The sequence below is a fragment of the Mus pahari genome, chromosome 18 (assembly GCF_900095145.1).
Source record: "Mus pahari chromosome 18, PAHARI_EIJ_v1.1, whole genome shotgun sequence".
NCBI classification, from domain to species: Eukaryota; Metazoa; Chordata; class Mammalia; order Rodentia; family Muridae; genus Mus; species Mus pahari.
In genome coordinates, this window is record NC_034607.1 from 49,251,733 (window position 1) to 49,279,397 (window position 27,665).

General features: G+C 45.3%; 1 protein-coding gene across 2 annotated transcripts in view; it reads right to left on the reverse strand.

Moving 5' to 3' along the window:
- Nucleotides 1–8,320: 8,320 nt before the first annotated feature.
- Kcng3 (potassium voltage-gated channel modifier subfamily G member 3) overlaps nucleotides 8,321–27,665 on the reverse strand; it is a 45,632-nt gene continuing 26,287 nt past the window's right edge. For both annotated transcript variants that reach the window (XM_021218462.2, XM_021218463.2), the window contains exon 2: nucleotides 8,321–9,282. In XM_021218462.2, coding sequence (XP_021074121.1) covers nucleotides 8,637–9,282 — 646 coding nt within the window. In that variant the 3' untranslated portion in view covers nucleotides 8,321–8,636. The remainder of the gene's footprint in view (nucleotides 9,283–27,665) is intronic.

The window sequence follows — 27,665 nt, forward strand, 5'->3', positions numbered from 1 at the left end:
GAGGGAGAGGGAGAGGGAGAGGGAGAGGGAGAGGGACTCACTACCACTACTTCGAGGGTGACAAGTGGTATCTCGATTGTCTGAATCTTTGAGAATCCAAGGTCAGGTAATAAAGAAGTATTCTAAGGAACCAGCCGACAGAAACAAATGATCGTGCATCCATGTTCTAGTGTCCCTGTATCCTTCGGCAAGTGAACAGAAACTCAAATTAACTTGAGTTAATGAAGAGAGTCGGCTTAATAGACTCAGAATGCATTCAAAGTATATCAATTGTGGAGCTGTTTAATGCCATTAGTGAGCACTTGTGCGTCTTTCCATTTGATTTGTACCTTGTAAGGGACATAGAGACTCATCAGCAAAATATTTCCTGACACAGGCGGCACAGCTCAACTGCCCATAAAGCCTTCCCATCTGTTCATGAAAACACACTGTTAGGAGCTAATATCCTGTCACAATAAAAACACCATATATCTAGGAATGCAAAGAAAATTCCCCAGTCTGAAGGGCTCCAATGCCAGCATTACACCAGGGGTGAAGAGTGGAAACGTCCCTTTGGAATCCAGAGTAAGAAAAGGATGTCGCACTAGCCACTTATATTTGACATTGTACTGGAAGTCCCAACAGAGGCAATTAGGCAAGAGAAAGAATCAGGAAGTGTCTAGATTGCAAAGAAATAAAACTACCACACTGAGGGTGTCCTGACCGCAACAGCAGAGAAAAACCCAAGAACCCTTCGGCCGCTGTGAGAGCTGACGGGACTCAGCTAGTCTGGAGGATATAAGGCCAATATAAAGCAATTGGGATCACCGCACCCTAGCAATGGGCACTCTCAAGATGAAACCGAGACAATACCAGGTGGGTGTGATGGAACACAGCTTTAAGCCTGGCACTTGAGAGCAGAGGCAGGTGGATCTCTATGAGTTCAAGGCCAGCTTAGTCTTCACAGTGAAGTCCAGGCCAGCCATAGCCACACAGTGAAACTTTGTCTAAAAGAGGGAGTGAGTATTCCATTTACAAAGGCATCAAAAGTAAAAAATACCTAGGAATGAATTAAACTAAGGAAGTGCACACAGAAAGGGAAAATCTCGAGCAGGGCGTGGTGGCGCACGCCTTTGATCCCAGCACTCGGGAGGCAGAGGCAGGTGGATTTCTGAGTTCAAGGCCAGCCTGGTCTACAAAGGGAGTTCAGGACAGCCAGAGCTATACAGAGAAACCCTGTCTCAAAAATCCAAAAAAAGAAAGAAAGAAAGAAAGAAAGAAAGACAGACAGAAAGAAAGAAAGGTAAAATCTCTGTTCCAAGAAACAACTGAAATAGTAGCCCATGTTTACAGATTGGAACAATTGGTACTATTAACATGGTAACATCTTAATTGATTTAGAGATTTAATCTTAATTGATTTAGAGATTTGATGATATCGATACCAGGCCAAACTTTTAACTACCAGCCCCTGCATGTGGTGGAATGCTCCTGAGTAATCTCAAAGCTCCTGAGGGTGAGTCAAGGGAGAGAGAACTAAGTTCAAAACTAGCCTGAGCTACACAGAAAGTTCAAGTCCATCCTGGGCTAGCTAGTTTTTAACAAAGAAAAATCCTAATTGTCTTTCAATAAGAGAAAATGATACAATGAGCCAGTGAGGTTGCTCAGTGGGTAAAGGTGCTTGCCTGTGGGCAGGACAACTTGAATTCCATGCCAAGATCCCACAGAAGAAAGAGAACTGAGTCCTGAGGGGGTACCTACAGTCACACACATGTATCCCTCACAAATATAATATCAACAAATTAAATTTAAAACACAAAAGGACACAGCACTAAAGTTTATATAGAAATTCAAGAGACCAAGAACAGCCAATTCTTGAAAAGATTCTCTCCTTTTTTCAAAAAGATTTATCTATTTTATGTAAATGAGTGCTCTATCTACATATACATCTACATGCTAGAGAGGACACAGATCACACTATAGATGGTTGTGAGCCACCATATGGTTGCTGGGGATTGAACTCAGCTCTGGAAGAGCCAACAGGGCTCTAACCACTGAGCCTCTTGAAAAGATACTTATTTCCTGATTTCCACACTTACTAAAATCTGTTACCTTCTGTATCTTTCTACTGTAGAAATAACTGGAAAGGATGTACTTCAACAACCACAAAAGAAACACTTGGCTTGGATCTGAATTTAGCGTTTGAAACTGGGAATATTACTTTTCCCTATGGAGGTGAAATCCAGGTGATTGGCTCATACAGGAGGAAAGTAGACTCCCACTGGAATGACAAGTAAGACATAAACAAAAATGTATATTTACTAACTCATTGTATGTGTGTATAAAAAAAAAATCAATCTGTCACTATGTTTCCAGTACTGGCTTGACACAAGCTAGAGTCATCAGAGAGGAAGGACCCTCAATTGATGAAATCCCTCCATGAGCTCCAGCTGTAAGGTATTTTCTCAATTAGTGATCAATGAGGGAGGGCCCAGTCTACTGTGGGTGATGCCATCCCTGGGCTGGTGGGCCTGGGTTCTGTAAGAAAGCAGGCTGAACAAGCCATGTAAGCAGCACCCCTCCATGGCCTCTGCATCAGCTCCTGCCTCCAGGTTCCTGCCCTGTTTAAGTTCCTGTCCTGTCCCAACTTCCTTCGATGATAAACACTGTGGTGGAAGTGTAATCCTAGCAAACCCTTTCCTCTCCAGCTTGCTTTCTTGGTCATGGAGTTTCCTCCAGAGCAACAGAAACTCTAAGACATTTCCTTTCTTACAAAACAGATAAGCACTTTGACATTCACACCCTGCAAATGCCTCTATTCTGTTATGGGCAGAACTATAGACACTGAAAACAATACCAGTAATTGAAGCCTAACAAAAGGAATCTCTCTTTATGGCAGCATTATGGGGAGTTGTGGTTTTAACGGAGCAGGCATATGTGAGGACACGGAGTCATTGTTTGGAGGTGAACGGCAAATAGCATTCTCCATGGCTTTTACACACTACATGTTGCTTATTCTTTGACTTGGATTATGCAGTTGGATTCATGGTGATATTTATAAATACCCACCAGAGCTACTAAATGAAATCTGAGCAGAAGAACTGGTGTGGTGGTATCAGGAGCATGGCGGCACAGTTGAGGCCAGCCTGGGTTACACACAAGAATCTGTCTCAAAATGAAAACACAATAAACTAAAGTGCACTAGAAATGCAGATTATCACATTCCATCCCCTAAACTGGCCATTAAGCCTACACAAAAGGCCAAAAGCTAAAGTGCACTTCTGGGAAATGTAGCTCAGTGGGAATGCGCTTGAGGTCCGAGGTTCAATCCCCAGGAGGAGAAACAGGGGTTAAAGTGCTCCCTGGGAATGCCTGAGAGAACTGGGAAATCTAAAAGTGTCTGTGTTAAGCTGTCCCCTACCTAGTGGTGCATCATCACCATCCTTAGTGGCACTTCACAGGTCTAGGGAACCTTCCGCAACAAATGGGACAGTAAAGCACTAATTTTCTTTCTGAAAATAAGAGCCGTGGTGCCCATTCCCACGGGTGCAGACTGGCTTTTGAAAGGCAGGAAGCAAACACCATATGAATGCTTGTTGATCAGAGCAGCGTAGGCAACCTTCCTTACCAACTGGAGCCTGTCCAGAGTTCTTGATTAAAGCTTCCTGCTCAGCTGTCACTCTCCTAAACAATGCGATGACGGTAACCAACCGCCTGTAACACACATGTATGCACACACACACACACACACACACACACACACACACACACACACATGACCACAGGCATGCATTTTTTGAAAATTCCCCTGAAGGGCTAGAAGGGTGACTCTGTGATAAGAGTGTTTGCTTAGCATGTATAAGGTCATTTTCCAGCACTGGGGGTGACAGTGGGAGAAGAGATCATGGGAAAGAAAAAAGACAAAACTTCTCTTACAAGTATGAATTCCTTCTGTACATTGTGGCAAATGACTGTAATCTGAGCATTTGGGAGGTAGAGACCTGAAAATCACTAGTTCAAGACCAGCTTGCAAACAGGAGGCAAAGACAGACAGATCTTTGTGAATTTAAAGGCAGCCTGGTCTACACAGTGAGTTCCAGGATAGCCAGGGATACATAATGAGATGAGATGAGATGAGATGAGATGAGATGAGATGAGATGAGATGAGATGAGATGAGAGAGAGACAGAGAGAGAGAGAGAGAGAGAGAGAGAGAGAGAGAGAGAGAGAGAGAGCAAGCTGACTAGGATATGCAGAATCCTAGTTCATAAATTCCAAACAAAATCAAACAAACAGAATAAAAATTTGAGTTCCCTAAAGCATTGCACAATTCCAAATTTTTAAAGCCTCTAAAAATAACTATGTTTAATTAGAACTAAAAGTGAGGAAGGAATCTCTAAAGCATTGAAGAAAACTGTCTTAGAGAAGTATGTATGTATGTATGTATGTTTGTATGTGCACAATGTATATGTGTGGCTGGTACCTTAGAGGCCAGAAGAAAGGATCGGATCCCCTAGAACGAGAGTTAGGAAGGGTTGTGGGCCACTAAGGGGATGGTTGGGAACTGAACCCAGTTGATAAGAGCAGCCAATGGTCTTAACTGATGAGCCATCTCTCTAGCCACTAAAAGCGTCAGCAGTCTGGAATCAACTTTCCGTTGCCTATCCTAGCCTGACACAATTAAAACCATTCCTGACTCACACCCCAGTGGAGCAGACTTAGCTGTTCCTAGAATCTGGGTGGGATCAATGGTGTAGAACCTGGGATGAGGTAGACCAGAAGGCCGCCCACATCTGTTCAGTCTTGACTTCCTGTAACCCTGAAGATACTTACTGTAGGTTTGACTGGGAGATCAGTCAGCTGTGTTACATAAAGAACACATACCCATGTCAGGCCAGAGGGGCAACTTTGCCGCTGTGTGTTAAGTTGAAGTTGCAAAGCTTAGCTGTATAACAGAACTAGAAGTTTTCAGTTGTTTATTTTCATGTCTATAAAGAAAAAGAAAACAAGATTTTTCTAGAAAATATCCTACCAAGACAATTAATTCTCCTCACATGAACATTCAGATCCATCCCATTTCCCATTTCCACTCTGCAGGATCACAAGAGATGTAAGCAAGACACAGGGCCAAAGATTTAGAAGGGCTGATGAGATGGCTCAGCAGGTAAAGGTGATTGTTTCCAAGCCAGATGGACTGAGTTCAGTCCCCAGAAACCACCTGGTGGATGCAGTGGGTTGTCCTCTGACCTCGACACACACACAAGCATGCACACACGCACACATGCATGCATATGCACACGTGTACTACAAACACATAAAATAAATAAATGTACTTTTAAAAAAGATTATTTTGACATACTGACAGCTACTGTAAATGAATAGATCTTAACATTTTAAAATAAGAATTTGCAAATGTGCAATCACATGTAACTCCAAAACCAAATAGAAGTGTGCAATCCAGCAACTCAACAACAGTAATTAAAAATAAATAAATAAATAAAGGGAGAGTTTCGGGGAGAGCTGGGCATGGTGGCCCACGCCTTTAATCCCAGTATTTGGGAAGTAGAGATAGGTGGATCTCTGAGTTCAAAGGCCAGTCTGGTATCTAGAGCAGTTCCAGGATAGCCAGGGATACCCTGAGAACCCCTGTCTCAAACAAACAAACAACAAACAAACAAACAAACAAAAATAGAGAATTTATTAAGTTATACGCTCAGTTTTACATATGGTCTCTAATTTTGCTTCTATCCTATATTCCTACTCTCTTGTCTCAGAGAACACAAACCAAGTCATATGTACGAGGAAGGGATCAGATGCGCTCAAAGTAAACTCAGAATAAAGATCCTTCCCTCTTCAGTGTTCTGAGGGTAGCTGACTCCCTGGGGAGGGGGTGGGGACAGCATTTCTGCCATGAAGATCAGAGTGTGAAGACTGATAAAGTACATCTCAGGAGGCTCCACCTCAGCAATTTAAAAAATATCATTTCTGTCGTGTGAGTGTGTGTATGTGAGTGTTGTGTGTGTAAAAGTGGTTGTGCAGAAGCTCACAAAAGCCAGAAGAGGGCATCAGATCCCCAGGGTCTGGAGTTCTAGACAGTTGTGAGCTAACACGTGGGTGCTGGGAACTAAATCCAGTCTTCTGCAAGAACAGGAAGTGCTCTGAAACACTGAGCCATCTGTCCCAGGGTTTTGTTTCTGAGAGCAGCCGGGTGTTGTAACATGTACCGGTCATTCCAGCACTTGGGAGGCACGAGGCAGAAGGAGTGTCACAAGTTTACGGTCAGCTTGATCTACATAGCAGAGACCCTTAACTCTAAACAAACAAACAAAAACGACACCAAAATAAGCGAATACATAAAATGAAATTAAATTAGTAACATTCAGAGAAAGCTGCAAAAAAAAAAAAAATTGTCTGTTCCTAAGAAGCTCCAGCATCCTAAATGACAATACAACTTTGTTGTATCTTCTCATTTACAAATGGGCCAGTTTATCGTGGCTCATCCCCTTGTTTACAAACAGGTAGCTCACTGCGGTTAGCAACACCCAAGATGCTTCTTAATGAAAGCCAGCCCCCATGAACAGTCCGGCATCATCACTTGCTACCTAAAAGCAACTCAGAGCTCGCGTGGCTTCCCACGTGTGGCTCTCCACGTGCATGTTCACACACGTCCGTCTCCCCGTCTACCTCAGCCCCTCTGTAACAGACACTGTGAGGACCTGGTGACCTGTGTGTGCCCTCGAGGGTCCCAGCTCAGCGGAGTACTAAGTTGCTTAGAGATGGAATACATATTCACATGAAGGAACTCAGTGCCAGAAAAATTAAAGGCGACCATATCCTTACTAATAATATAGATGGAGCTATCATCTGCATATGATTTGCATAAATCACAAAGCTTAAAAATAAATAACACTGGGCCATATGCTCAGTTAAAATGAAACAAAAAGTATATAAATAACAATCTAGTGTGTAACATTATACCAATGAAGGTACTAGGAAAAAATGGCGAGGTTTTTTTTGTTTTTGTTTTTTTAATGGGCAGTATCACATGAATTTAAAGAAGGGAACGGGGATAAAAGGAAATGGTTTTGCTATTATTGCCTGATCATGGCAACGAGAATGAAATGTGGCCTGTGACAGTTTCTGTCAAAGCTAGAGGCATGTGCAGAGTAAAATGCCGGGCCTGCTTACAGGAGGCTAAGGTTCCAGCCCCAACTGTACAGTCGGCACACACTCTCATGTCTTGGGTTTTCTACCCGTAATGATAAAAGCTGGACTGATGGCTAAGATTCCTTTAATGGACACTTCTGGCAAGTCTTTTCTTTGAAAAGAATATCCCAGTCCCTAACCCGTTCCCTTCAACCCTGATAACCACAGCGCGCATACTAAAGTGTTCGTGAATCAGTAACTCTGGTTTGTGTAGGGGTGGGGGTAGGGTGGTGGTGTTCAAGTGATTTCTTTATTACGATTTATTGAAAAAGCAACATTCTAATTCATACTGTAGAAACTTAGCAGTGAACAGCCAGCACTTTTGCAAACCAGCACTCTGGACAGAGTAACATGGTCCAGTGTCTGATTCCTTTACAAGAAGAGATCCACCATTGCTTCACAATGGAGAGGAGTCAGGCCAGAGAACTCCATCTGCCCTGCTTAGCGACACTGGACTAAGACAACACCACTGCTCCCTTTATGACAACCTAGTGACAGCTCGTAAGTATGGCTGTTGTGCCAAAAAAGCTCAAGAAGTACCTTTTCTTCTTCACGAGCCTTGTGGGACTGAGGAAGAAGAGCTACAATGGATTACTCGGGGTCGAACACTGAAATATCACAACACTTCTCTCATCATTTTATGTTAGCAATGCTCTTGGCAATCTGAATGCTAGGACTCTGAGTCACGGCAACTGACTCTAACATCACCCAGCAGAACGCTAAACAACACAAGGGCTCTCCATGATACCATGTACTCTTTGGAAGTTATTTCAGTAAAGTGGGGGCCTTACTGGAAAGAGAAAACACACTTAAGGGTCCATAAAGTTGTAAGACAAGAGAAGTGACAGGTGCAAAATTTAAGCCGAGGATAGGCTAGAGAAGTGTGCAAAGTTTTTCAAATAATATTTTTGCTTGTCTCTAGTTCCGCGATACAGTTTAAATTTGGGCCAACTTTTTAAAGTATTTGTTAAACAGTTCCCACATGTGACATATGTTTCCAGGATACTTCTGACATTGATATGAGAAATTATAAAACATTTAGAAATGAAAATGTTAGTCTCAAAAATAACACTGTTAAGTTCCAAGCTTCTTCTGAATTCGTTAAGATGGGAAAGCACTTGGAAAATAGTGCCTTTCTGCTTTAAAGTGTTCAAATAATGTGCTTAAGAACAGGCCTACCACACTGTAGCTGTGCGAGGTGAGGTGGAGGGAGACGAGAGGGGCTAAAAACCTGGTCCTAGCATTTTCTCTCCTGATACTTTCCTGTGTGTGTGGTCCCAGTCCTGACGACTCCATAAGGAAACCGCTTTATCCCTTCAGCTGGGAAGAATAATGTCACCCTTCCAACAGGAGGACAACATCATTGCAGTGCTCACCCAGGGAGAAACACATGAATAAGAAGTAGTGTCAACTCTACCAGAGGAAGTGTGCACAAGGACCGGTTTGCAACACATTAATTCAGGAACTCAGCCGAGAGGCTCCTACTATATCTAGCCGATCTAAACTTGAGCTCGTGGTAGCACTGCACAAAGCTATGGTAGATGAAAGTGATAGGTAACGCCAACAGAACAATCCCACTGACAACACAAACTCCTCCAAGAATTCTCCCAGGCACCGTGATAGGATACATATCTCCATAGCCAACTGTAGTCATAGAGATAATCACCCACCAGCAGGCAGCGGGGATGCTGGCGAAGTCCTTGTTGGATGTCTCCAGGTCCAACCCATGTTCAAGGAGCTGAGAGAGTGCACTAAAGATTGCCATGGCAACACAGATGAAGACAAGTAACATAACCATCTCTCGGTAGCATCGCTTAAGAGTCAAGCCCAATGTCTGCAGACCGATGAAGTGCCGGGCAAGCTTAATCACCCAGAAGATCCGCATCATTCGGAGGACCCTCAAGGTGACCCCAGCCCTCTGCAGTTGAGAGTTCTCGCCTGTAAATACTGTCATTAGCACAGAGATGTAATAGGGTGTGATTGCCAGTAAGTCAATGATGTTCAGGGGTCTCTTGACAAACTCACACTTGTTTTTGGAGACGATGAACCGCACGATGCACTCCGCGGTGAACCAGCCTATGCAGATAGCTTCAATTATCCTGTCAAGAGAACAAAGGGAGGATTGATCATTTTATTTTTAAGCATTTTAATAGCTCTTTGGATTCTTCAGATAGTACTACACTGACATATTAATTCAGTCACAGTTCCAGAAAACATGAAGAACAGACAGTGTTAACATCATCAGAGCCACCAAGACGCAACGAGACAATAAGGACTCAAGTATAGGTGATAACTGAATTCCAAAAAGTTCTTAAACATTAGCCTATATGAAATACTGTTAAAAATGAGTAGCCAACCTCATTAGCTCTTGGAAAAAAAACCAATCTGTCCTATTTGGTGGTATGAATTTAGCTCAAGCCGATCTAACCGCAAGGTAAGATTTCACATATTCTTTGAGGACAGTGGTTCCCAACCATGGGTTCACAGTGGAGGGTGGTACAGAAGGGCTGTGTTCCCACAAGGTGAAACACATCCTAAAACGTGACTCTTCTCTACCCTGCAGTAAGTCTGTGTGCGAGGCGCTGTGGTTGGGGGAAGTTTTAGGAACCCCATGGACGGATGCCCACTGCAGGGGAGTACCAGGCCCACTTCCCTCAGCCTGGAAAACAGGCTAAGGACTCCTGGGCTGGACCGAACCGTTACTGCCATCTTCACCAAAGACCACAACTATTTGGTTTGTTACTTTCACAATGATGTTTATGTAGCATATAATTTATTTTAAGATGTATTTATTTTTATCTTGAGTGTGTGGGTGTGCCTGCATGTATACAAGTGCACCACATGTGTGCAGTACCCACATGCTCCTGAAGAGGGCGACAGACCTCCTGGAACTGAAGTTATAGACAGTTACGAGTTGCTATGTGGGTGCTGGGAATCCAGCCTGAATTCTGAAAGAGCCAGTGTTCTTAGCACCTAGCCTGTGCAGTGTAGCTTTATAATACAAACAGTTCTGCACAGAGTCATTACTCCTCAAGTGTCTTATACCGCTGCCCATGATGAAAATAATATTTGCAGAGCATCCTACAGCTAAGAGGCAGTCTCCGTAGAAGGCTTTGGACACCCTCACGCTCATCCCGATCTACACTCTAAGGCTGAAGAAATCCAATCTTAGCATACTGGTTAGGAAGCCTAACTTGGAAGGGCAGCTCTTCCAGATTTAACTGTAAATTGACTTAAACATCTGTAGTGGCTATTCCTGGTTGTCAACTTGACTATATCTGGAATCCAGAAGTGGAAGGCTCACCAGTGATCCTAATCTGGAGGCTAGGAGATAGAAGTTTCTGACCTGGATCTTGGTATGGAGATCTTGAGGCTTAGTGGCTACGAATTCCAGAAGATTAAGACTGGGAGATCTCTGAGTTCAAGGTCATCTGGGATTAAAGGTGTGGTAGTATACACCTTTAATCTGGGCTACACATTCTGCTGGAGATATACTAAGGACATTGGAAGAAGGAAGTCTCTCTCTCTCTCTCTCTCTCTCTCTCTCTCTCTCTCTCTCTCTCTCTCTCTCTCTCTCTCTCTCTCTCTCTCTCTCTCTCTCTCTCTCTCTCTCTCTCTCCCCCCCCACCCCTCTTCCCTTTGCCCTGTGGGACTGAGCTAGATCCTTGGACTTCCATTCACAGCTGGTACTGACCACTGTTGGGAGTTGGACTGCAGACTGTAAGTCATCCATGTATTCCTTTACTATACAGAGACCACTCATAAGTTCTGTGACTCTAGAGAACCCTGACTAAGACAGCATCCTAATTCTGAGTTAAAGTTATCGTTGGTATTCCATCCCTCACACAATCAAGGCAGTGGATGGAAGCAGGCAGACAACACTGTAAAAGGAGTCGCTCTAAGACCATCCCTCAGAACCCAAGCTGCCCTGATGTCACTTGCAAATATGTAAATACAACTAACCAGGGTTTTCCTTATTATGCGGCTTTCCAGGGCCACAAACATCAACTTTATTCATCTTTACTTTTTTGAATACGTATTTATATTCGCATGGTTCAAAACTACAAAGCTGGCCAGGCATGCTGGCATATGACCGTAGTCTCAGTATTTGCGGGGTATACGCAAGAAGATCAGGAGTTCAGGATTAGCCTCTGCCACACAGAACGTTAGAAACACACCCCCAAAACATGGAATTATACCCCCAAATCAAAAACACACACCAAAAGACTACAGAGAGAAAAATCTCAGCCAGGAATGGTGATGTGTGCCTGTAGACCCTGCAGCCATGGTGGTGTGTACCTGCAGACCCCGTGGCCATGGTGGTGTGTGCCTGNAGACCCNGNAGCCATGGTGGTGTGTGCCTGCAGACCCCGTGGCCATGGTGGTGTGTGCCTGTAGACCCTGCAGCCATGGTGGTGTGTACCTGTAGACCCTGCAGCCATGGTGGTGTGTGCCTGTAGACCCTGCAGTGTGGAGGCTGAAGGAGAATCATTATAGCTCACAAGTTAGGGACCAGCCACAGGAAGACTCTTAAAACAGAGTCTCATTCTCATCCTGTTTCCAAGCCACCCATTTACCCTCCCTGGAGGCAAGAAATAAAGTAGTTTCTTACAAATCCTTACAGAGCTATTTTATGTACAATATAGACAAATAATATTTGTAGTGTGTGTCCTCAGCATCTCTTGGGGATCATTTCTTTTCATTCTGTGAATAAAAAGTTTTTCCAATGGGGAGATGGGCAGGGCACAGGTATACATGGGGGGTGGGTATTCACATGGGCTGTGCATTCACAGATAATGGGAGGGGTGCATTTACATATATTACTCTATACCTATATTCCCTTGAGACACCATCTCTTGAACCTAGAGCAAAGCCAGAGGCCTGCAAGCCCCCTTAATCCTTCTGTTTCTGCCCACCCTTCAGCACTAGAATTACACGTGTGTGTGCATGTCCACAGCGACGATCAGCTTGTTACATGTGTGCTGGGGATTTGAACTCAGGTCCCCACACTTTCACAGCAAATGAGCTTACCCACTAGCCCAGCGGTTCTCAACCTGTGGGGTCAAGACCCCTCTCACAGGGGCGGCCTATCAGATACCTACATAGCAGATAGCGACATGCAATTCATCGCGATAGCAAAGTTACAGTTATGTAGTAGCAACGGAGTGGTTGTATGGTTGGGGGTCAGCATACCATGAGGAACTGCAGTAAAGAGTCGCAGCATCAGGAAGACTAAGAGTGAATGGGCTAAACCACTTCCCCAGCACCTGACCTTTCTATGTTACTGTCAGGTGTGATGGCATATGCAGAAAATACATGTTGAGACCTCGCCTCCAAAATAAAAGAAAATAAATAAATACATAAGTTAATGAATGGAGAGAAGGTGGGGAGAAAAAAGAGAAGGGTGGGCTGGGGGAGGGGAGGGCACATACGCTTTGGGGAAGAGCGATCTGGGCACACTCATGTCAGCAATTGGGAGGCAGAAGGATCAAAAAGGAATCCAAGGACTACAAACTTAAACATTTTTTTTTTTTTAAAGCTTCCTTACTTTTTAAACACGGCTCCAGAGAACGCCTGAAGGTCTGTTTATGACTAGCTCAGACAGTCTACTTGGACATCAGGCAGGGCGTCTGATCCCTGGCTCCCAAACCAAGTTCGGAGTTTAGACAGGCTCTCACAGACTGGCTTTAAAGGCAGTCATCCCGCCTCGGCTTCCTCTGTCCTGGGATGACAAGTATACGAGTGAGCGTCTCTGCTTCTACACCAGCTCACAGTTTTGCAAGGATACCTGTAGGTTAAATCCTAGACTTGGGAGAAATTTTTGGTAGACCTTGCCTGACCTGTCCCACAGAGACTACACTAACCTCTCCTCCCACCAGCCACAGTGAGACAGCATGAGACCCGGAGATCTCTGCCGTGCTCACTCGCCCAGAAGCCACAGTCTTGTCTGAGAGGACGCTGAGGATATTTTCGTGTGCCAACAAGTCTTGCTCCGTGACCTATGCCACGCGCTCCAGGCCTTTAATCTACCCACATACGTGACAGAGTCACCTCAGGGCACAGAGACCCGTCAGATCAAGTCTGCTTACTTCTCAGTCTTGGAAAACTGCCCACGGACTTTGCCTCTAAATCTGTCCTAGGGAGACCACAAGCTCTGAGGCCTGTGGTCTAAATACTCCTGGCAGTCTTTTTTGGGGGGTGGGGTGGGGAGGTGGGGTGGCTGTGGAGGGGATATTTTTGAATGGTTGGAGGAAAAAAAAAAAAACAAAAGAAAAAGAATTTGATTCCATGCCATGTACTAACTATATAAGACTGTAATTTCTGTGACCAGAGTCTCACTGGGACACAGCCAAACTAGCATCAGGGCCTTAACTGTCTCTTTTGGGGTGGATGGTAGTGTTTTCAGCCCACCACACACGGTCACCAGGACAGAGTAAGTAATCTAATGCTCCGGTGATAGAGCCAAGCGGGCGACCGTGACAGCAGGTGACATTTCTCTACTGTCCACCTATCTGTTGGACTCATGGACTTTTTGATTGACTGACGCATCCTTGTCTGCACCAGACTGATGGAAGCTGCCGCCATCAAGGCTTTGGTAAATCTGGGGGCGTAGAAAACTGAGCAGGTCATAAATCTTGGAAAAGATGAGTCCGTCCCAAGGTACAGCTTTCAAAGAATCTTTTTGAACAAGTATAACATATTATGTCTACCTGGTTACTGTCGTAAAATATCCCACATGTTCCCCATATTTCTACTCCTTGAGGCTAGGCAAGGTCATGTGACCTGCTCTAACCAGTGGGCAATGAGGACTAGTGGTAGGAGTGTCCATTCTTGCCTTGGTAACCTGAGAGCCATGCACTCTGATTGGTCAGTGCAGGATGGCGGGACCTCTCCCAGCTCCACTCTCTGACTCTCAGGGCACTGCGGAGCACAGGCACTGTCCTCCCCACCCAGACCGGACACTGCATGTGATCAATTACTCGACCTTCCCCATGCTGAGCCTCTGGAACCTCAACCTTGCTTGCTATCCTAGGTCGGCAATAAATCGGAGACTCTGGTAACCCGAGCACTCAGAAGGAACTGCAGGAAGACACTGTAGTGCCAGATAACCATCTGTATCTTTAGAACCAGAAGCCAGAAATGCTCAAGAATCTGGAATTTTTGGAGCGTTGATATGATGCTCAACATGGAAAATTCCACACCTGACATCTTGAGACAGGCTACAGTCAAGACACAGGAACACTAAAAGTACTGCATAAGATCACCTCAGGCTATGTGCATATGATACATAGGAAACATAAGTTCATTTGGGGTTTTACCTTTGGGTGACCTATTACATGTAGGGAAATATCACGAAATCTGGAATCCTAACCATTTCTGGTCTTGAGCATTTCAGATAAGGGGCAAATGATGGACTGTGTCTTCTTCCACCAGCTATGAGCAGAGAGCTGCACTTGACAGCAAGAAGCCCATGCATGTTCTTCTCTTTGATGGGTGAGCCCCATCCACCAAGTGTCAGTGTGTGGATGGTCCTGGGGCCCCATCAGCTCTAAAATCCTAAGATCTATTACTTTCAGAAGAACAAAATTCTTAATTGTGCCCAAAGAACCAGAACACTTTCTGACTAATTATTTCCACCAGCAGCCAAAGTTGCTTTAGATGAAAACTGAGGAAATTCAAATGATGTGGAATAATCTCTCGGTAAGGGAATTCAAAGAGGCAAGCTTGTCTGTAATGAGGTCCTGGGGGGCTTCACTGTCTGCCCCCCAAGTCAGATGAACTCTCTCTAGAGTCACTCTGAAGGGATGAACCAGCCGGGAACCCCAAGCTCCTAAGACTATGCCAAGGCAATCTCCATCAACAAACACCTGAAGCCTGCCAAAATCCCCCAGCTTCCAAACGGCTCTCACTAACACACCAACTGTGGGCAATGCAGGCAGGCGCTGTTTGCTGAGCATGGTGGCAAACAATGACACACTTCTGAATGTTACGTCCATCAAATGCAAACAGAACTGAGACGCTACTGGGGAAGCATAGGCCTTGGGAGCCTGTGCTAACTGCGTTGCCAATAAAAACCATTTCCAACGTACTGAGGCCCTTCAGCTGGGTACTGGTCTAAGCAATGTACAGACATCTTGGGTAATCGTTTCAGAAGTCCAGGATACTTCCCCCTATATCCCTGTTAGGGACGACAAACCCGAAATCAGCTGGGTAACCATGTCTTCCGACATCACTTCATCAGAGATTACAGCGGCACAGGCCACAGAGCCCAGACCTACAGGCCTTTAGAGCTGTATGAACATCCAATAACACTAATGATTTTTATGACACTGTCCACTGTTAATACAGGATGGTTTCTATATCTTCATTTCTATGGTGTCTTAGTTTGAGTTTCTATTGCCTAAGACCAAACCACATTGTCTATACCTACACCATGACCAAAAAGAAAGTTGGGGAGGAAAGGGTTTATCGGCCTGCTTTCTTAGAGAACCCAGGACCACCAGCCCAGGATGCCACCACCTACCTTGGCTTGGTCCTCCACCATTGACTACTAATTGAGAAAATGCCCTACAGCTGGATGTCTTGGAGGCGTTTCCTCAACGGAGGCTCCTTTCTCTGTGATGACTGTAAGTTGTGTCAAGTTGACACAGAAAACCAAACCAAGCCACACATGATTTCTCAGCTCATTAGCAGTTCGTTATCTCAAGAGTGGGCCCTTGATGAGAGGAGAAGAATGGGCCAATTTTCTGTCTTGGCCTCTACCTCTGTGCCAGGATGCTTGAAAGTCTCTGATACATTGGCCCCATGTTTTTGGAATTCCCTGCTGAAAACCCACCAGCCAAGTAAATGTCCATCTGATACTCTGTAACAACAGTATTAGAAGACCGACTGCCACAGCTACAATGGAAAGTCTTCCCCTCTCTGGTCCTGGAGGAGTTTAATCACTACCTGCCAACACCTTGCTTGCTGGTCCATCTTTCATGACAGAAGGCACTTCTGGGAATGATTCAGAGGCCCTCTCAAGGGAAGAAAAAACCCACGCTCCTCTGCGTTAATCAGAACCTGTCTCCATCCTACTAGGGAACAAACAGAGACCACTGCCTATGCCAGTCAAGTGGAAGGTCAAGGCCTCCAGTCCTCTCCTCATCTTCTCCCCACAACATTTTATTACCCAAACCTTTCAATCACACAGAATTCAAGCAGACTCATCAATGTTTTCCTTATGTATCCCTGCGTTGATTTGGGCAGTGTAGGGTCTTTGCACATGCTTGCAAGCGTTCTAATGCTAAGCTCAAGGTTCAGTGACTATCTTAAACGTGTTGACGTTGCTTATTGCCAATTCTCTAACTAGTCCTTAATCTCTTAGATTTTTGGTTGTGAGCCTGGTCACTAATGGCTGAGCCATCTCTCCAGCCCATTTCTAAATGTTTCCCCGTGGTTTTTTTTTTTTTTTTTTTTTTTTTTTTTGGTTTTTNGAGACAGGGTTTCTCTGTATAGCCCTGGCTGTCCTGGNACTCACTTTGTAGACCAGGCTGACCTCAAACTCAGAAATCCTCCTGCCTCTGCCTCCCGAGTGCTGGGATTAAAGGTGTGCGCCACCACGCCCGGCTATTCCCCGTGTTTTTAAAAAATTAAATTATTTTATTTATTTATATTTCAAATGTTTCACCCTTCCTGGTCCCTGCTCCCTGAGTTCTTCACCCCCTTGTGGCCCCCCTGCCACAGAGAGGGTACTCCCCGACCTGCCCACCCACCCTCACCAGCATTGCCCCTTCCCTGGGGCACCAAGTTTCCACAGGATTAAGTGCACCCTCTTCCACTGAGGCCAGACAAGACAGTCTTCTGCTACATATGTGCCCGGGGCCTTGGACCAGCCTGTGTATGCTCCTTGGTTGCTGGCTTAGTTTCTGGGGGCTCTGAGGAGTCCGGGTTAGTTGACACTAATCTCATTTTTAATGCAGTTCAATTGCAGACATCAATTCACTCCCCCCCACCCACCCACAAAACTCAGTGTTACTGGAGTTAGTATTTAATTTTTTTCTTTTAATATAAACTTCACACAGTGAAATGTTCACACCTTAAGCTACATTGGCTGAGCTCTGACAAACGTTTAACCTATACCCCTATTGGTTCAGAGCTTCCACGTTGCCCAGAGCTCTCTGCTTGACTCTTTCCTGTGTCCTGCCTTCATTTCCCACATCTGTCAGACACATAGCGAGCACACAGTAGGTGCTTGTCCAGCACAGTAGAAGTGACTCTGATGGCCATGAAGGCCTGGCATGGCTACCCCACGGCAGGAATGTGAAACGGGCATCTGCTATGTGAAGGAGTGTTTCCTTTAGGAAAAGTAAAAGAAGGGTCAGTTTCACCTCTGTGAAAGGATACAGGATGGGCGATGCTCACAGACTGAACACCGGAGTATCACTCAGTTTCGTGCGCGCAGGCGTGCTCAGCCCTGTGCACGTGCGTTCAGAAGCCCGAGTTCAGCATCGGGTCTCCCTATGTCACCATTCACCTGGTTTTGTGAGGCAGGGTCTCTTACTGAACCTAGAGCTTGCCGTTTAATCTACGCTGACTGACCAGAGAGCCCCAGGGTCTGCCTGCCCCAGCCCTATACCAAGTGCTGGGGTTAGCGATAGCATGACACTGTGCTCAGCTCTCAAACGGTGCTGGAGATCTGAATTCAAATTATCATGCTTGTATGGCAAGCCCACTACCTATGGAGCCACCTCTCCAGCCTTGTCCTGCTTTTAAAGGGAAAGAAAATTCTATTCCATGCTAGCTATATCTTTGCTACACACAAACCTTTGGCACTTTAAGCTAAGTAAGAATAAGCCATCCCCACTGTGGTAGGTTGAATATGCTTGGCCCATGAGACACGGCACTATTAGGAGGTGTGGCCTTGTTGGAGGAGATGGGTCATTATGTGGGCAGGTTTTGAGGGTTCCTTGTGCTTAAGCACGAGATTGAAAGTGCAGTCTCTTTCTGGCTGCTTTCAGATCAAGATGTAGAGCTCTCGGCATGTCTGCCTGCACACTGCCATGCTCCCCACCATGAAGGTAACGGACAGAACTTCCAATGAAATGTTTGCCTTTATAAGAGTTGCCATGTTCATGGTGTCTCTTCACAGCCATAAAACCTTAACTAAGACACCCACAAAGATAAATGCTATGTGATTCTGTTGATGTGAGGAAGCCAAATAGTTCATTTAAAACAGAAAGTGGAATTGTAGGTAGCAGGGGCTGGGGAATTGTTTGATAGGTATACAGTTTCAGATTTATAGGTTGATAAAGTACCGAAAGTCTATTTTATAACAATGAGACTACTTAGTACCACTCAACTGTACACTTAAAAATGTCTTCTAAAAAGTGAAATTTGATATGTGGGCTTTTAAAACCACAATTAAAAAGAAAAATATGGGCAGTAATGGGATTCCAATCCACACCCCGTCACTTAACCTGGAGCCTTAACCTGGCACCTTACTGCAGAGCCACACCACCTTCCAGAGCAAGACCAAAAATGGTGCTCAGCTTGTCATTAGTTAGTTTATATTACGTTACCTCAAAAAAAGTGGGGCTTTTGTGTGTATACAAGAAGCAGAACCCAAAGAAAACTCAGCATGACAAAGGCACCTAGAAAAAGTGGGCAACCAGGGGGGACATGGCTCAGTGGTGACTTCTTCCTAACATACACAGGACAAGAAGCCTGAAAAATAAAGCATGCCTTGGTACATACTAGATGCCTAATAAACTGTGGCTAGCACAGACTCCTTATTACAATTCCTACTATCACTGTCTCTTGGCCATTCACAGTTGTTTCTTCACTCACAAAAGGAGATCATGTTCACGCTTTCCTGAGTACAAAGAGAAGGAGTCCCAGCTTCCTGCCTCAAACTCACCTGAGCCTGAACTGTCACTGCTACGGTCTCAGGAGACAATCCCTTAGGAGGGATGTGTCATTAGGGCTCTACCTTTGTAAGTGGATGAATACCAACAGAGGCAGGAGAAAGTGGAAAATAACAGAGGAAAATCTCTGGACTCTACACACATGTAGAGGGATGCACACCTGCACAAAACACACACACACACACACACACACACACACCTCTTCATGTATGTGAAGGGTATCAGCCTGTGGCCTCTATATGCATGTGGAGGGAGTATACACCTGCACACACACACACACACACACACACACATCTTTCTGTGCACACACTGATGTCAGCCTCTTGCCTCTACACACATGCAGAAGGGTCCACACCTGCACACACACACACACACACACACACCTCTTCAAGCACACACACAGCTGGACAGCAATCATCAAAGGAGTGGGTTCGGCTCTTTGGAAGTACACCCTGTTCTCTCTCTGCCCTTCTGCCTCAAAATGCCTGGGGGGAAAACGCAGCATGAACCAAGGCCCCCAACTACACGTGGACCCCTCAGTCTCGACTTGAGGCTCAGAATTGGAAGCTAGTATGTTTCTGTTTGTTATTAATTGCCTCGTCCATGGCCTCCTGCAACAGCAGCACAAGCAGACTAAGACAGAATTCTTTGAAGGGTTTGGCATATATTCTTACACACTGATAGTTAGTTGCAGCATAAATTGTTCAAACGACTTACAGGAGCAGTTGGCACGCTCTATCCAGCTGAACACTGCAGAGGAGCACCAGCCACCCACTCAGGGATTCATCCTACACACACACCCACACACAACCAAGAACATGTATGAGAGCCATTCCTTACAATACCCAAGGAATATATAAATGTCTACCTGCAGGAGACGGATTATGTAAGTATATTTCTACAAGTTATGATTGGTTCAAACTGTGTAACATTATCAAAACCCAGTTTTATATCATGCAGTCATGAGTAGGTGCCATGCCTTATATACCATGTAATCACAAGGAGGAGAAGGATGTATCACTGTGCGCTGACACGGGATATTCTTCAAGTGCGGCTATGTGAGGCGCAGAACAGCACAAATAACACACTACAAGTGTGTGCATGGATGGGCACTGGAGACATACTCAAAAGCCAGGTGTGGTAGCACAGGCCTTAATCCAAGAGCTCTGGAAGGCTGAAGCAGGAGGATGGTGACTTTGAGACCAGCCTAGACTATACAGTGAGACCCAGCCTCAGGGAGGGAGGGAGGGAGGAGGGAGGAGGAAAGGGGGGGAGGGAGGGAACTGTTAAACAACAGTGCCCCAAAGGGCAACCCTCAAGCCCGATGCACGTGGAAACTTGCATTTTTGCTCTATTCTTCTTTGTACCATCAAACGCTTTACCAGGTGCACACTTTATTTTTCCAATTTAAAAACACTTTCAAAAAGAAAAAGCATGGCCAAATAGAAAAGCAATCATGATTGAGTTGTCAGCAGGTTGAATCAATGCAGACAACCCTTGGAGAGCCACAAAAGGGAAGGTTGCCCCCCACCCCCATCCATCCCCAGCTTTGAATAACGTGAAGTATTTGCAATCTCTCTCTTGTGTGTGTGTGTGTGTGTGTGTGTGTGTGTGTGTGTGTGTGTGGTTTTTCAAGGCAGGGTTTTTGTTTTGTCCCATTTTACTCTGTGAAACTGTGTAGCCCTGGCTGTCCTGGAACTCACTCTGTACATCAGGCTGCCTTTGAACTCAAAGGTCCACTTGCCTCTGCCTCCCGAGTGCTGCCACAGCCTGGCTTCCTATCACATTTTTAACAGGTAGATGTAGCATAATAGCACACAGTGTAATAAAAATTCCCAGCCAATATCTCACCAGGATCTGCCATAGTGCCTAGTGTCTTTCCTACATCTTTGTGTTTTCTCTGTCACAATCAGTTAAGTGAGGATGGATTCTTCTTCTACACTTGATTTTTTTTTTTCTTGACTTTACCTTAAATGAAAAAAAAAAATCAAATCAAATCAAACCTCTGTATCTGTTATCTCTGGACCCACACTGATGAGAATATGGATAAATAGATGTCGATCACTTCCCTAAAGGCAAACTACTTTTCTCTAAGTGTCTATGCATTCGTTCATTTAATTCTGACAGCAATGTACATGACAGGTTTAGTTTTTATCCCCACCCAGAGATGAAAAAACTCAAGCAAAGGGAAGCCACTCCTCCCTGCCACAACAGATCACCAGGACCTCATCCAGTGTGTCACATACTACAGTCAGGGAAGCCACTCCTCCCTGTCACAACAGACCACCATGGCCTCATCCAGTGTGTCACATACTACAGCCTAGTGGGGATTTGTGTTTTTGTTTTGTTAAATTTTCAATTATGTCTGTTTTATGTGTATGAATGTTTTGTCTGCCTGTATGTCTGTGCGCCTGTTCAGAAGAGGATGTTGGCTTCGGTGTAATTGGAGTTACAGATGGTTGTGAGCTGCAGTACGGGTGCTGGAAATCCACCCCAGGTCCTCTGTTAGAGCAGCCAGTGTTCTTAACTGCTGAGCAGCATCCACTTTCTTATAGCTAGAGTTAGTGTATACTTGTAATTTTATATCCATTGCTTAAGAGTATATTTTTATTCATGACTTCTACTAGCCAGCCTTTGAAGACTACAAAAAATATCACATAGTTTACAAAGACGTTTGGTTACTCTAACAAATACCACCCAGGTTACAAAGGTTTATTTTGTCTCGGTTTATGGAGGCCTTGCCCCGCCCCGCCCCTCCCCACCCACCCACCCCTGCAGCAGCCCACCTCACTGACTGGCTCTACTGTCTCTAAGCTTGAAATGAGGCTGCGCACCACCAGGGCAGGCAAAGTCCTCACGGAAGAGCAAGGCTGCTCAATTCACAGCTCGGAATTAAAAATAAGAAACAGGAAGGACATGCCCCACAACCCCATTCAAGGGAAGGCCTTTACCGGCGCTGAAGACCTCTGTCCTCTACCAGATCTTAAAGTTCCTATCACCTCCCAAGCTGGGACCAAAGCTGTAACAGTAACTATAGTACCTGTGGGTAGACGGGCACTTCTGAAGATCTGAAGCAGGAGTAGGGTAAGGGTCAATTTAAAGCTATACTTCCAAAGCCAGGGGCGATGGCTGTGGTGATGGGGCTCCTTGTGCAGAGCCTTACACAGCTGAACCTCTTCCTTCTTATATCTACCTCCAACGGCTGCCCTTGTCTCCTTAGACAGAACCACTCTGTCATCTCCCTGGGGAAGCTAGGAACCATCTCTCAACTGCAGATTTCCCTATGGTCTCTCTGTTCTCTCTTTTGACAACATAAACTCACACTCTCTTCTGGCAAATGGGGACAGATGGCCCTCTGCCAAGGGACAGCTGAGTTCCTGCCTGGATACCCAAAGACTCTAGCTGCAGCCCTCCCAGAGTGGGGCTACCCATCTGTGATGGTTTGTAAACGCTCAGCCCAGGGAGTGGCACTATTAGAAGGTGTGGCCCTGTTGGAGTAGGTGTGTCAGTGTGGGTGTGGGCTTTAAGACCTTCATCCTAGCTGCCTGGAAGCCACTATTCTGCTAGCAGCCTTCAGATGAAGATGTAGAACTCTCAGCTCCTCCAGCACCACGCCTGCCTAAATGCTGCCCTGCTCCCACCTTGATGATAATGGACTGAACCTCTGAACCTGGAGGCCAGCCCCAATTAAATGATGTTCTGATAAGAGTTGCCTTGGTCATGGTGTCTGTTCACAGCAGTAAAACCCTAAGACAGAAGTTGGTACCAGGGACTGGGGGATTGCTGTGATGGGCCTGGCCATGCTTTTGTTTGGAAGAATGTGGATTTGGGGACTTTGGAAAGCAATGGAATGCTTTAAGTGGGGCTTAATGGGCTCTCCTGGTAGGAATATGGAAGACTTTGTTACTGAGTATGATTTGAACTGTGCAGACCTGGCCCAAGAGGTTTCAGAGGAGAATGTTCAATTCAGAATGTGGCCTAGAGATATAAAATTCAAAATAAATTTAAGACCACCTAGCCCCTTCCCCCTCTGAAGGGACTTTCCAAACTAGTGGTCAAAATGACCAGACTAAGCCTGCAGCTGCCAAGATTAGCAGTTCCCAGAAAAATCACCCTGCCCCGCCTCGCACTAAATCCTGAGAGACCACAAACTACCTCTGGCCTTGCTAGAATTCCCCGTGATGTTAATAGCTGTGACGTTAATAGCTGACTCATAAATTCAAAATGTACTGCTGCTTTGCTGACCAATCATAATAACCCACCATAAAAAGAGTATAAAAGAGTTGTGCTTTTTGAATTCGGGGTTGACTCTCCCTGCGAGGCTGAACAACCCCACGCGTGTTGGAACAATAAACCTCTTGGGGGTTTGCAGTGATGCTATTCTCTGTGGTCTTTGTGAGTGAGGGTCTTTTGGTGGACTCCAACAGAGAATGTTCTGTAGCACACACCTTTAATCCTAGGAGATAAAGTCAAGCAGGTCTCTGAGTTCATGGCCAGCCTGGGACAGAGCAAGTTCTAGATGAAGATCTTAAAGCCAGGCACGGTGGTACACACTTTTAGCCTCAGGAGACAGGCATGCAGATCCCTGAGTTCAAGGTCAATCTACAGAGCAAGATCCAGGACAGCCAACTTTAGGCAGTGAAGGAGTTGGAAAAGAGGAAGCTAGTGATAATGTAATACAACAAGGGGGCCAGGTTCCAGCCCCCACAAGTAGCAGAACTCGACAGCTTAGGCCAAGTGGGTCTGACTTTAGAGTCAAGAGGAAAAAAGAGATTATTGGGACAGTTGATGCTGGTTAGCTGGAGCTAAGAAATTAGGGTGATTAAGAGACTAGCAGGCCAGAGAGCACTGACTTGCCGGGCGTGGTGGCGCACGCCTTTAATCCCAGCACTTGGGAGGCAGAGGCAGGCAGATTTCTGAGTTTGGGGCCAGCCTGGTCTACAAAGTGAGTTCCAGGACAGCCAGGGCTACACAGAGAAACCCTGTCTCGACACCCCCCCCCAAAAAAAAGCACTGACTACTCTTCCAGAGGTCCTGAGTTCAATTCCCAGCAACCACATGGTGGCTCACAACCATCTGTAATGGGATCTGATGCCCTTTTATCTAAATATCATCAACAGTGTATTAATTCACATACATAAAACAAATAAATCTTGGGGTGGGGGGGTTCTGGGAAGTCTTTTCTGAAAGCACAAAGAAGCTGTATTCCAGAAACAGTCAAGGGTGTGCCTTATGCTGCAGCTGTACTTGGTAATGTGTAAGAGTCACCCAAGTGGTACTGGTGTTGAAGGCATGAAGGGGTCAGGAAGAGCAGCTGAGGCTTGGCACTGTGAGAGGCCATGGAAGGCCATTGGAAAAGGTGCAGCCTCAGTTGCAGTTGACAGCCCAGGACTGAAGGGGTCATGCAAAGGAGTTGAGGCTTGGCACCATGAAGAGAGCCTATGAGAGGNTATTGGTGAAGCCTAGTTGCAGCAGAAGACCCCAGTGTATTGGAGATGCCAGTACCATGGTATGATCACCAAGAACAGTAGCGGCAGTGGAGTGGATCGACCTGAGCTTAGAGTGCTACAGAGGGCAGAGCTGGAGAAGTGACACCAGTCCTTGGAGGAGCCCAGAAGATCATGTGTGGAACCCAGACACTGAAACAAGAAGCTGTAACATTGAAGTTGCCTTGGAGCCCCCAAGATGTTTGAGATGACAGAGCCGTGGGCTATCTGCTGAGGAAAGCTGCTAACAGGGAGTGGGACCAGCCCAGGAGAAGAAGCTTGCTGCAGTCAACAAAGACGAAAAGGAGTTGGAGATCTGGAGACCTCTTTGACATCAGACATGGAGATGCAGAATTTGGAGTTTCCCCAGCGGTTTTCTTGTCTTGCTTTGGGGATTACAGTTAAGTGATTTGATAAATCTCAGAAGAGACCTTAAACTTTGGACATTTAATATTATTAAGACTGCTATAGACTATAGGAACTCTGGAAGTTGAACTAAATGTATTTTGCATTATTCTATGTTTAATTCTGACCCCCAAAGAGTCATATCTTTGAACAAGCCTATGGGGGCCAGGGAGTGAAATGTGATGGTTTGTATATGCTCAGCCCAGAGAGTGTCACTATTAGAAGGTGTGGCCCTGTTGGAGCAGGTGTATCACAGTGGGTGTGGGCTTTAAGACCTAGCTGCCTGGAAGTCAGTATTCTGCTAGCAGTCTTCAGATGAAGATGTAGAACTCTCAGTTTCTCCAGCGCCATGCCTGCCTAAATGCTGTCCTGCTCCCACCTTGATGATAATGGACTGAACCTCTGAACCTGTAAGTCAGCCCCAATTAAATGCTGTCCTTATAAAAATCTATTATAAGAGTCTTATATTGGTCTGCTGAGCAGTGGTGGTGCATGCCTTTAATCTCAGCACTTGGGAGGCAGAGGCAGGTGGACTTTTGAATTTGAGGCCAGCCTGGTCTACAAAGTGAGTTCCAGGACAGTCAGGGCTACACAGAGAAACCCTGTCTCGAAAAACCAAAAAAAAAAAAAAAAAAAGTTGCCTTGGTTATGGTCTGTTCACAGCAGTAAAACCCCAACTAAGACACCATCCAACATCTAATAGTGTGTTCCAAGAAAAACTGCAGGCAAATAGCTACTAAGAAACCTTACCTTCTCTCCCTCCTTTTGGGATAAATAATTCCATCGTCAACCCCAACATATGACCTGCGTGTGGGCACACAGACAGTGCCGGAGGAAGTTTCTTACTAGAAAATCTGGCCTGCTGGTGCGACTTAGAGATGGACTCAATGCTTCAGAAAAGCGGTGGTTTTGATTCTCTCATGGCATGGGCTTTTTTTTTCCTCCAAGCTTCTTGAAGTGGAGAAACTCAACACACAACCAAAAGGAAGAACAGTATCGTGACCCCTAAATACCCAGCCCCATTCACCTGAGACGACGTTGCTTTGCTCCGTCCGCTCCACCTGTTTCCCTCTTTGTAAATTATTTTAAGTAAACACCTGCCAGTGGGAACATTATTATTCATGGTAGGATTGGCCTTTCCACCTCACAAAGGTAGATTCCCTCCCCACCCCCACCCCCACCCCCAAAGCAAAGAAATAAAGAGAGGAGGAGATCAGAGTCTCCTTCAAGATCAAGCTCTAAGAACCTAGTCTCCTTCCATCAGGCTGAGTACTTGTCTCTATACCTTCTCATAGCGCGGTAGACTCATGGCCACACCTTCAACACGGGAGTCGTTGGGGGACCGGCAGTCAAGATTCAAACTGTAGCATTGGGCAATTATACTAGTGTCTTTCCTCACTCTCCTGGCCTAGCAAGTTAATCAAGCATTCACAGAGGAAATGTCCATTATTTAGTCTTCTGAGATGGGTCAGGTGTACCTGGGGGTGGTGTGGGGGGGGGGGAATGAAATGTCCAAGAGTGAAGACGGGATGTAAATCTACTAACTTGGATATAGTTTCAAGCCCACAGAACACATTAATTCTATCAACTGTGCAATAAATTTAGTGAGTATATACAGTGTGCCAACTGGAGGAAATACACTACATAACTACTGTAGTTATGTAAAATGCAAACAAGGGAGGGGGGATGTGGGGGAAAGGGCACACCAGAACTCTGCTCTATTTTTGAAACTTCTTGTGAGTATAAAATTATCCCCAAACAAAAAGACTTTATTTTTTTAAAGATTTATTTGTTTATTTTACATATATGAGCACACTGTTGCTGTCTTCAGACTCACCACAAGAGAACATCAGATTCCATTACAGATGGTTGTGAGCCACCATATGATTGCTGGGAATTGAACTCAAGCCCTCTGGAAGAGCAGACACTGCTCTTAACCGCTGAGCCATCTCTCCAGCCCTTTATCTTTAATTAAAAAAAATATTTAGTTGTATTTATGTGTGTATGTGTACATGTGTGCAGGTACCTGATGATGCCAGAAGGGGGCGCTGATCCTCTGGAAGTAGAATGACAGGTAGCTGTGTGATACTGGATATCGATGCAAGGAAGGGAACTCAAGTTGCTCTTAACCACTGAAACATCTCTCCAGCCTAATATTTTAATACTTAAATTCTATTTCTTTATTCATTGGGAGAGTTGTAGGTGAGTGTGCATCATCATTTAAGTCAGAGAACATCTTTCAGGAGTCAATTCTCTATGTCCATCATATCTATCCTGGGGAATGAGTTCAGAAGGTCTCATTTGACAGTAGGTACCTCTACCCTTTTCACATGCCCTATAAAGGTTTTTAAAAAACAGGAGGAAGGAGACATGGCTCAACAGTTAAGATTACTAGGTACACTTGCGGAAAACCTGGGTTCAGTTCCTAGACTCAAGAGGCAGTTCACAGTTTCAGGAAATCCAATACCTTATTTTATGTGTATGCATATATGTAGACAAACATGCATAGACATAAAATAAGAACAAATACACCCTTAAAAATAAAAAAGAGGGCTGGTGAGATGGCTCAGTGGGTAAGAGCACCCGACTACTCTTCCGAAGGTCCAGAGTTCAAATCCCAGCAACCACATGGTGGCTCACAACCACCCGTAACAAGATCTGATGCCCTCTTCTGGAGTGTCTGAA